The sequence below is a fragment of the Nyctibius grandis genome, chromosome 4, assembly GCF_013368605.1.
Source record: "Nyctibius grandis isolate bNycGra1 chromosome 4, bNycGra1.pri, whole genome shotgun sequence".
NCBI classification, from domain to species: Eukaryota; Metazoa; Chordata; class Aves; order Nyctibiiformes; family Nyctibiidae; genus Nyctibius; species Nyctibius grandis.
The window spans coordinates 102,802,827-102,813,567 of NC_090661.1; the positions used below are offsets into that span (position 1 = coordinate 102,802,827).

Genomic DNA, 10,741 nt, shown 5'->3' on the forward strand with positions numbered 1-10,741 from the left:
TAACTGGAAAAAGTGTTACAATTTTACAATTTACAATTACGTTTACAATTCTCTCTCAATTTTGCAGGAAAAATGCTGCCAGTACTGGCCATCGGAGGGCTCCGTAACTCACGGAGAGATAACGGTGGAGATAAAGAACGACAGCCTGTTAGATGCCATAAGTGTAAGGGACTTCATAGTCACATACAGTCAGGTAATGTTCACTTTCAGGAGGTTTCTTGCTTGTGAAGGCATTTACAAATATGATGACCTGAGTTAAATGCTGGGATTTGTATCTAAAGATAAATGTGGTTAATGATAATCTGACGTTATATCGGCCAAGAGGAAGCTTGTATGAAATGGTTTTGCTTAAAGCCCCGTGAAAGTTATGGTCAGTAAAACATGTCCTTGATCGAAGCGGGGTGTGGGGTTTTTGGCATTTTTTTAATGTTTTGTTGTTGCTGTTATTCTTGTATTTTCCCACATATCTATAAAAGACCTTTTGATTCAATATTTCTAAATCCTGTGAAGCATTTGAACAGCACATGTACTTGCCTCTGCCTACCAGCTCTGCCTTTGTGTTGCTTTGCCATGGACATGATCTACTCAAAACCTGGGTTTGATCTTTTGGGTGTGCATCTTTTCACTTGCTGCATCATTTCTTTAGGATCTGATTTGTGTTGCTCTTTTATTAAAATAACAAAAAAGTTACTTGCAGTTAAGAATATAATTCATTTAACTACTTATTGGATTGCATGTAGTTTATGCACTGAAATAGTTGGCACATGCAAAGCCAAAGGACTTTAAAAGTTAAAGTGCTTTGTATTTCCTTGTGGAGGAGGATGGTGGATTAGGCGTGAATGCACACCGTGCTTCACAAAGAGAGTCCTTGTCAGTGTGGTCATGTTGGAAAGAATTTAAAACTCAAGTAACAGCGTTTTGGGTAATACCAAGCAGCAATGTTTGCTTAGAAGTGTTTCCTGCTGCAGATCTAAGAAATCTGAGTAACTTCTGTATTGTGCCTGAGTCCAGTGAGCCTACGTCAATGACCTTTGATGCTATATTATAGAATCATGGAATGGTTTGGGTTGGAAGGGACCTTGAAGATCATCTAGGTCCAACCCCCTGCCACAGGCAGGGACACCTTCCACCAGACCAGGTTGCTCCAAGCCCCATCCAACCTGGCCTTGAACACTGCCAGGGAGGGGGCAGCCACAGCTTCTCTGGGCAACCTGGGCCAGAGTCTCACCACCCTCACAGGAAAGAATTTCTTCCTAATATCTAATCTAAATCTCCCCTCTTTCAGTTTAAAACCATTCCCCCTTGTCCTGTCACTCCACGCCCTTGTAAAAAGCTCCTCTCCCACTTTACTGTAGCCCCTTCAGGTACTGGAAGGTGCTAGAAGGTCTCCCCGGAGCCTTCTCTTCTCCAGGCTGAACAGCCCCAGCTCTCTCAGCCTGTCTCCAGAGCAGAGGGGCTCCAGCCCTCTGAGCATCTCCGTGGCCTCCTCTGGACTCGCTCCAACAGCTCCGTGTCCTCCTTATGTTGGGGGCCCCAGAGCTGGACGGAGCACTCCAGGAAAGCTCTCCTGCAGAGCTGGGAACGAAGGAGGATTGACCAAGCCTTTTTCCTCGTAATGGTGAAATCTTCCAGGCTTCCAGTACAAGTGTCCTGAGACTCCCCATCAGACTTGTTCACTAGATGTCCCCTGGGGTGGGCACGTTGAAAGCACCTAGCAGCAGCAGAGAGCTCGTGTTTTCAACTCCCCGTGGCTTTCAGGAGTTGATGGTGTGTAGTAAAATTGCCAGAATATTAATGTGGCATATCCATACGCTGTTACAATGCAGGCATGGGAAGCAGCAAGCAAAAATTTCCGGGTAGTTAAAGAGCCTTTGTGCATCCAACCCTGCCTGGAGCTATCTGCGTTAGCACGGTATTAATACCTGTTGCAACTTTTAGCGTGTGGTAAATCAGCAAGCGTAAAGAGGAGGCAAATAATCATTAAGTTTCGAAGTAGCAGGTAGTGCGTGCACAGACAGGTGCGTTTCAGGAGCTGGGTTGTTTTAATGGCACTTTGGAATTGGCCTGTGCAGGATGAAAGCTTTCAACCCCTGGTTCTCAGGGTGGATAATCTTTGAGTGTATCCTTAGTACTGCCCAGATGAAGCAGCTGTGCAGATCAAAAGGAAAATCATCGGGGTAAATTATCAGCAGAGTGCATGGGGAATGTAGAAACAGAACTATCAGGTCTGCATGACCAATATATCATAGACCAGGTCACAAACAGCCCCCTCTACTACAGTGGTGCAAAATTTCACAGAATCACAGAATGTTCGGGATTGGAAGGGACCTCGAAAGATCATCTAGTCCAATCCCCCTGCCGGGGCAGGATTGCCTAGACCATATCACACAGGAACGCGTCCAGGCGGGTTTTGAATGTCTCCAGAGAAGGAGACTCCACACCCTCTCTGGGCAGCCTGTTCCAGTGTTCGGTCACCCTCACCGTAAAGAAGTTTTTCCTCATATTTATGTGGAACCTCCTGTGTTCCAGCTTGCACCCGTTGCCCCTTGTCCTGTCAAGGGATGTCACTGAGAAGAGCCTGGCTCCATCCTCATGACACTTGCCCTTTACATATTTATAAACATTAATGAGGTCACCCCTCAGTCTCCTCTTCTCCAAGCTAAAGAGACCCAGCTCCCTCAGCCTCTCCTCATAAGGGAGATGTTCCACCCCCTTAATCATCTTCGTGGCTCTGCGCTGGACTCTCTCTAGCAGTTCCCTGTCCTTCTTGAACTGAGGGGCCCAGAACTGGACATAATATTCCAGATGCGGCCTCACCAGGGCAGAGTAGAGGGGGAGGAGAACCTCTCTTGACCTGCTAACCACCCCCCTTCTAATCCACCCCAGGATGCCATTGGCCTTCTTGGCCACAAGGGCACCCTGCTGGCTCATGGTCATCCTGCTGTCCACTAGGACCCCCAGGTCCCTTTCCCCTACGCTGCTCTCCAAACAAAATTTGTGCTACAAATGTTGAAGATAAGAAGCGTGTTTCCATTTTGAAGTAACAACTGGATAAACATGGTGTTTTCCTGCACGCAGGGTAACCAGGAGAAGCAAAGCAGGCTGGTTCGGCAGTTCCATTTCCATGGGTGGCCAGAAATCGGGATTCCTGCGGAAGGCAAAGGGATGATCGACCTCATCGCAGCTGTCCAAAAGCAGCAGCAGCAAACGGGCAATCACCCCATCACGGTGCACTGCAGGTAAGACTCGCCTCTGCTCCCCACCACTAGCTAAGGAGCTGGCTTGCTTTTTCTCCAGTCTGGTTGCTTTTACAGCAGTTTTTCTTTGGGAGGGAGTAGACTGCATCCTTTAAAAATAAATAAAAATTAAGAAATAAAAGAAAAAAAAAAGAAAAACTGGGGTTAAGTGATTGCTTGATCATTTGGCATGCATTTGTCCTAGATATTTTTAAAATTTACTGCAATCACTATAAAATAGATTTAGCAAGAAAATAAAACCCAAACCACACAACATATTCTAGGATTTTTAATGCTGAGAATTCTCTTCTGTCCCTACTTGGACAGCCTGTACATCACAGCTTTGAGTTACTGGAACTTCTCCATGAAGTTGTACTGGAGTCTTCAAATATAAATGAGTGTAACTTTATGAATAAGTAAACACATTTCAAGTCTCAGACTGAGTTTTCAGAGTGCTCACGTGAACTTGTGAAAACTTCTGTTCGTTTTTTCCAACTATTTACGAACAGTTTAAGGAGCTGCTAAAAAAGATAATTCTTAAGTAGAATCAAGACGTAACCCTAAATAGTTTAGAAGGGTTTTGCTAACTGAGCTGCCAACAGAATTCAAAGCCAATCTGTTCTAAATCCTAACTCCCTTCTCTTCCAGCGTGTGTCTGCAGCTGCCTTCTCTTGAGCTCCTGGCTACCTACGTGTTTTCTCTCTTCACCATCTCCTTTCCACGCTCTAATAAACTATGCAAGGCTGCTGTGGTATTTAGAGAGCCCTTACTTGTGTCTTCTGCCCAGCCTTTGCTCATTCTGCGTGGCCTTTGCCTTTGAACTTTCTATCTCAAGAAATGAAATTTGAGTCAAATTTAAAAGTGAGCTTTTTTTTCAAGTTTAGTTTTCCATACTAAAAATTCTTAATTAAAAGCCCCAGCTTGTGTGGGCTTTAAGGATTTGCTAAAAGTATGTTTTTGGAAGAAGAAGAGTGAGCGTATCACAAGGAGCATTAGAAATGGAGTGCAAAGCAATCGTATCTACCTCTTCTAGGCAGAAATGAATAAGCAACGTGAGTGATAATCACAGAATCAATCAATCAGGTTGGAAGAGACCTCTGGGATCATCGAGTCCAACCGTTGCCCTGACACCACCATGGCAACTAGACCAGGGCACTAAGTGCCATGTCCAGGCTTTTCTTAAACCCCTCCAGAGATGGTGACTCCACCACCTCCCTGGGCAGCCCCTTCCAATGGCTAATAACCCTTTCTGAGAAGAAATTCTTCCTAATGTCCAACCTGAACCTCCCCTGAACCTCCCCTGATGTGTGTGTACAGGTTTCCTTCATGTCTTCATGTCCTCATCTTACGATAGTTGTAGACCTGTTCTGAAATGCATCACTCACGGGTTACTCTGGAAACCACAGACGGCTACTAGAGATGAGCTAATTACAAATACATCTGACCCCTGGTAGATCTTGTGTTTGTCTTTAATCTGGTAAAAGTAATTGTCTCAAGGGAATAACACATCTGATACATTGTACCTGTTCGTTTTTCCTCCAACCAGACTTTTAATGTATCCAGCTGAGGATACATGTGTTTGCACTTACTCTTTTCATAAGGCTTGTGTGTATCAGATTTTTTTGTATTTGTTGGAAATAAGGTAGAAACAATGACATGTGATTACAATTCACCTACTTATGGTTAAAACACTTGAAAATTTTAAATTTAATAAATTTTGTCTTTATCCTGACTCAGCAATCCAGTGAACCTTCCACTCCATCTTACTACTGATTGCCAGTTTACCAGCCTCATCCTGGTTTTAGTAACTATTCCTTATGAAAGCTAGTGGAGTGGGAGTCGGCCTCTTCTCCCAGGCAACTAGTGATAGGACAAGAGGACACAGCCTCAAGCTTGGCCCAGGGGAGGTTCAGGTTGGACATTAGGAAGCATTTCTTCTGAGCAAGGGTCATTAGCCATTGGAAGGGGCTGCCCAGGGAGGTGGTGGAGTCACCATCTCTGGAGGGGTTTAAGAAAAGACTGGACATGGCACTTAGTGCCCTGGTCTAGTTGACATGGTGGTGTCAGGGCAATGGTTGGACTCGATGATCCCAGAGGGCTCTTCCAACCTGATTGATTCTGTGATTCTGTGATCTGTCCACCGTGCAGAAGTATAAATCACAACCCAACAGCAAAACGTGGCTTTGATCACACAGTCCTTCTTTGCGTTATAACCAAGTTCTACACCTGAAAGTCTAAAGGTTGTGTTCTGCCTCATCAAGAATAAAACCGAAAGCAGAGTGTGGGAGCAGCCAAAGTTCTCCTTGTTGAAGATGAATGCGGGTTTGAGTACGCAGCTTTGCCGGTTCGTTATCTGAGTCTCAGACTCTGGCTGAGGGTGCCCATGCGTGGCCGCAGCCAGCTCAGGATCTCCCACGTGCCTTTATTGGGTCCAGCCTGGCTCCGAGTTAATTTCCATTCATTCTGGCTCCCTTCTAGCATAGCTGAGGTGACAAACTAAGCACAACAAATGAGCAGAAGTTGGCTAATAGTAGGGTTTGGCTATTCTATATCACTATTATTTCTCTTTTAACATTTTTATCTTACTGTATGTCAAGCAAATGTGTTTACGTTGCAGTGCTGGCGCTGGAAGAACAGGTACCTTCATAGCACTCAGCAATATTCTGGAACGAGTGAAGGCTGAAGGGCTCTTAGATGTATTTCAAGCTGTGAAGAGCTTACGACTGCAAAGGCCACATATGGTGCAAACACTGGTATGACATTTAACAATCCGGATCTTTGTCAAAGGATGGATGTTTGTAAATAGTCTTGTGGGAGGAGAACAAAGGATTTTTTTGCAGGTTGATATAAATTATGTATGATGGCTGTGTATGTACAAGGTATTATCAGAAATCTGTATTTTCTTACAGATTTATTTTTTTTTAATAGCATTTTTAAAAATACAACTTGACTAAACATTCTGTGTCTTTTAGGAACTGGGGACGCTTAAACCAAAATATTTTGCTTGTTGTGAGTGACAAAACATGAAGTAAACTCCTTTTAAGCTGTGTATCAATTGTTGTTCTCTCTTACCTTAAAATATCTGGGCTTAAATTGCCTTGCAGTTGATCACTGAAAGGGAGGAATGTCTTTGACTTCCTTTAAGTCATCTACAAGTAATACATGAAGCTTGGTCCAGACACTTCTCCCTATTGAATAAACATTAAAAAGGGTTTTTTTGAGACTTATGTGTTTGGAAAATATATAAAAACGCTGCTATTTTGTATTTTGATAGCAGCTTCCAGTCAGTAACGCTCCAAAGATGGAGCCCAGAGTCCAGGTGATGGACCAAGGTAGAATGAGTTGCATTTCTCAGTAGGATTCCCATCAGGATGATTTTCTCCAGTGTAATGGTCCGATGCAACCACAGCACATTTTTGATACCTTTTTATTGTTTTTCAGGAACAGTATGAATTCTGCTACAGAGTGGTACAAGATTTCATCGACATATTTTCTGATTATGCTAATTTCAAATGAAAATTCCTGCCTTATTTTTTAATTTGTCCGTATAAATAGTTGTATATTCTGTTAATTTATTCCATGCCATTTTGATTGTTGACTTTACTGTAAATATGACCTTGTGTTTGCTCTAAAAGTTGCATTTGCTGTATAAAGTTATTTCTTAAATATAAATATCTTCTAAAGCGAAGTATAATGTTCATATACAGTATATCACTATAAGATGGTATAGAAATCTTTATTCTAAATAACAGTAAATTAATTCTTGAGGGTCTATTTCTTTGAATTTTTCCATTTATAAATATTTATCAATAATGTTATCCCAATTCTTGAACCTTAACACAGGTGATTTACAGTTCATACAAAAAAAAAAGTGAATTGTGGTAGATATGTTTAAACTAAACATGTTTTGGCCATAAACCTTTCGTCACTAGGAAAATAGATGTTTATTTGGGGACACTTTCTGACAACCTGCTCGTGCTTCCTTGTAATTTATTTCACAGATAGTCTCACTGAAGGCAAAGAGACTGTTTGAGTGAAGTGCTGTTAATGATAAAGGTATCAGAATATGGCCCTTCATGTGTAATAATGTACAGTTCAAGGGAAAAATATAACTGCTTTTAAAGTCTGGTTTTAAGAACCTCCAAGTTGATGGCAGTTCTATTTTGAGTCTTACTTTCAAGACGATATAATCAGTATAAATACAGATGTGAATGTTTGATTTAATATAGCTTTCAAAGCCCATTTATTTTGTTCTTTCCTAAATCTTACACCAGCTTAAATCAATTTAGAAAGACAATATTGTGAGTTTACCGCTATTTTGAGACTATTTTGCATATCAGAAGAGTATATTTTGCAGCACCTGAACTTGTCTACTTGAAGAGGCTTTATAGCCATTGTCAGAAATGGATTTAACACTTCTCTGTATACACGTGCATAATTTCCCACTTTGAGAAAAGGTGAAAGAGATAAAGATGAACTCTTATTCTTTGGTTACGCTCAACAGAATAATTAACAGTAGTTGCTAAAATTTTGAAAAAAAAAACATTTTATGAACAGTGTAATGCTAGCAACATTAAGTGTTGTAGCAAAAAGCTCCTCTACGTTCTTACCCTCCCGTATAGATTATCAAAAAGGGAATTATGCCTTTATCTTAAAGGCATATATTATTGTGTATATAGTTATATTTTTAATGAACGTACTACTGGTAATATAATTGGTGAAATAAAGTTTAACAGTCTTTATCGTAGCCCTGAACAGGATGCACTTGGGGGTTAGAAAATCCAAAAATCACAGGGCATCCAGATGTTGAATAATTAAAGAGTATATCTTTTCCACTCTTTAAAATGCATATATTAATTAATGAGCACAAAATATGCGAGTATGTACTTTAATTACATAGCTAATATGCAATAGTTCTGTCTTGTCCAGTTGGTTGGGTTTTTTCAATGCAAACATAAAAGCCTTATTTAAAATAAGCAGCTTACACCGATCATTTCACTGTTGTTCTTGCACTGTTTTATCCCACGACCATTTTTTATTTCTGAGAACAAAGAGCATTACACTTTGTAACAATGCAAGGAAACGGGGATGTGTTCACACCTCTCCATTCGTCTCATGCTGAATGGAAAAGGTGCCGTTTAGAAATTCCTGCGCACGCTGTTCTGAACGCTGCCATTTACTGCTTCTTGTCTTCCCATCGCTGCACTTCTGTATTTATTTGTACAGTAAATTATGCACTTAAAAAGACTGGTGAAAGACTAAAACGTTTGTTGTGAGTTGCTATAAGATACACCCAAGCTGCAGAAAGTGTTGAGTAACGAAAACGAACGCTAAGTAAGTTGACGTTACTACTGCATGCTAAAACTTTATCAAATTTTAAAAAGCCATCAAATAAATTCAGTGTGGAAACCAACACAGTGGGGTTTTCAGTATGCTCGTTTGTAGCACAGGGAGACTCGGAGAGGTTCAATGATGATAGAAAATGCAAAGAAATTTTCCAAAGCAGCATATTTTATCGGCCCGCTAGATCCCGATGGCAGGATCTTTCCAAACATTTAACCTACGTTTGAAAAATAATTTGTGTATTGGGCAGCCTTTTGGGCCCCCTAAATAAAAGCTTGGATGAAGAGTTGCCTCTCAAATCCTAAGTGGCTACTCAGATTTTAGTTGCGAGCTATATTAAGATATCTAGTAGGACACAGAAATACCTATGATATATTTCAGAAGTCACAAATATAGCTACAAAATGACTTTTTTTATCATTTGAAAAGCTTGCTTTCCAGTTCTTGGGTTTAGTCAATAGACTGCTCATGGCCTAAGAACTGGGGAGCTGTATCTTGATATCGATATATATGAATTTAAGTTTTTCTATGTTGCATGGAATTACTTTAAAATGCCAAATAGTTGATTAGAAGTTGTACATTCTGATCTGGATGTGGTTTTGGTCACTATGTGACTCGACTGTCTGTTTTCATGTGTTAAGCTGGGTTCCAGTTCACCTGAGCATTTAAGCATTCGCTTTACAACATCTCTGTTCCACAACACATTGAAGTACCGTAGGTTCTTTGTTCCTGAAGCAATCCCTTAAGTGCTTTGCTGAATTGGGCCTTAATGAAGAATGCATACTGTAATTACCAGTGTTTTTTAGGGTATTTTTACGTATCAGTTTTTTAAACTTTTAAAATGAGCCTGACCCACCTGTGTTCAGTATTCTGAAATGTTTTCGTTTCCCTAGTACCATTTTTAATGTAAAGTTGTCGAAACTTTTCTGTATAACCAAATTGTATTTAATTTGTCAAATCTTTATAATATATGTATGTATTATAGCTATTATTATTTTCTTCTATTACATTTCTAATTTGATCTTGCTGTGTTTTTAATGCCGGTGAATGTTGCTGAATTATTTGTATATGCAAATTGCAAGATCTAATACATTCTGATGCAAGAACAAAGCTTCGTTTTTATTCTCAAACTGTATTATTTTCTTTAAATCTTTTAATTTCATTCCTGGACTGTGTGTTCATTTAAGTATTCTAAAGGAGTTGAAATCCGTTATCTAGATAAATAATTTTTCACTACTTATCCGCAGCTCTTTGGAAGTAATATTCAGACTGATGTCGTAACTGAAGCATTGTGCATATGAAGTGAGTAAGTTTTAATAGTTCTGTGGTACACTATGGTATCATATCAAGATAAAAATAGTAGCTTAACTTTCAACTCTGTCACCCATCATTAATTGAAAGCCCACTCTAGTTAACAGCAATTTCTTCATTAATTTCAACGGGACCTCATGCCAAAAATAATCAAGATGGCCCACTGTTGTAACAAGTGTCAGGGAGGATTTACGTAAACCAGGAGTAACTATGCTGAAAGATTACAGTCCTAATGTCAAGCTAATGTCACCGAGATTTGAAACGACTGAATGTTATTTCTCAAGTATGATTTAATGGAGCAATATTTATGTGTTTGACCCTTTCAGCCCTCTTTCGTCTGGAACACTGTAACAACATGTTTGCCAGTAGTAACTTTACTAAGTGTTGCTTTTTAAAGCAGTGTGTCCTGAAGAGATGTCCTTGCTTTATCGAAAAGATAGATTTACTAATCAAGAATTTGCCTGCAGAGTTTTAAATCCAGGGATACACCACACTGAAACACAAGAGCCTTTAGGAAATCAGTGTTCAGGAAAATATTGCTGTTTCTTCCTGTGACCCTAAATAGTACCAAGTTAAGAGTAATCTTTTTCACTACATGTAAAAGCTGTTAATTTTTGTTAATAATTCCGGATGAGCTGATAAAATATTTTGTCTGATTGGATTGTGTACTTTTAGCAGATATCAAGCAGCACAGCTTGTGAGCTCCCTGAAAGTTAACTTGTGTGAGGACAGATGCCCTTGTGTGGTTTCAGAAAACAGAAGAATCTCAAGTATTAATCAGCTATGAATTCATCATTGGTTAATTTAAATAATTATAATCATAACTATTGATTACTACAGATCTGCACAATT

The 10,741-nt window shown here is 40.1% G+C and overlaps 1 protein-coding gene across 2 annotated transcripts in view; it reads left to right on the forward strand.

The window, feature by feature from the left end:
- PTPRE (protein tyrosine phosphatase receptor type E) overlaps positions 1–9,575 on the forward strand; it is a 99,157-nt gene extending 89,582 nt beyond the window's left edge. For both annotated transcript variants that reach the window (XM_068397480.1, XM_068397481.1), the window contains exons 17-20: positions 68–193; positions 3,079–3,239; positions 5,854–5,989; positions 6,678–9,575. In XM_068397480.1, the coding sequence (XP_068253581.1) occupies positions 68–193; positions 3,079–3,239; positions 5,854–5,989; positions 6,678–6,752 (498 nt within the window). In that variant the 3' untranslated portion in view covers positions 6,753–9,575. The remainder of the gene's footprint in view (positions 1–67; positions 194–3,078; positions 3,240–5,853; positions 5,990–6,677) is intronic.
- The last annotated feature ends 1,166 nt before the right edge of the window (positions 9,576–10,741 follow it).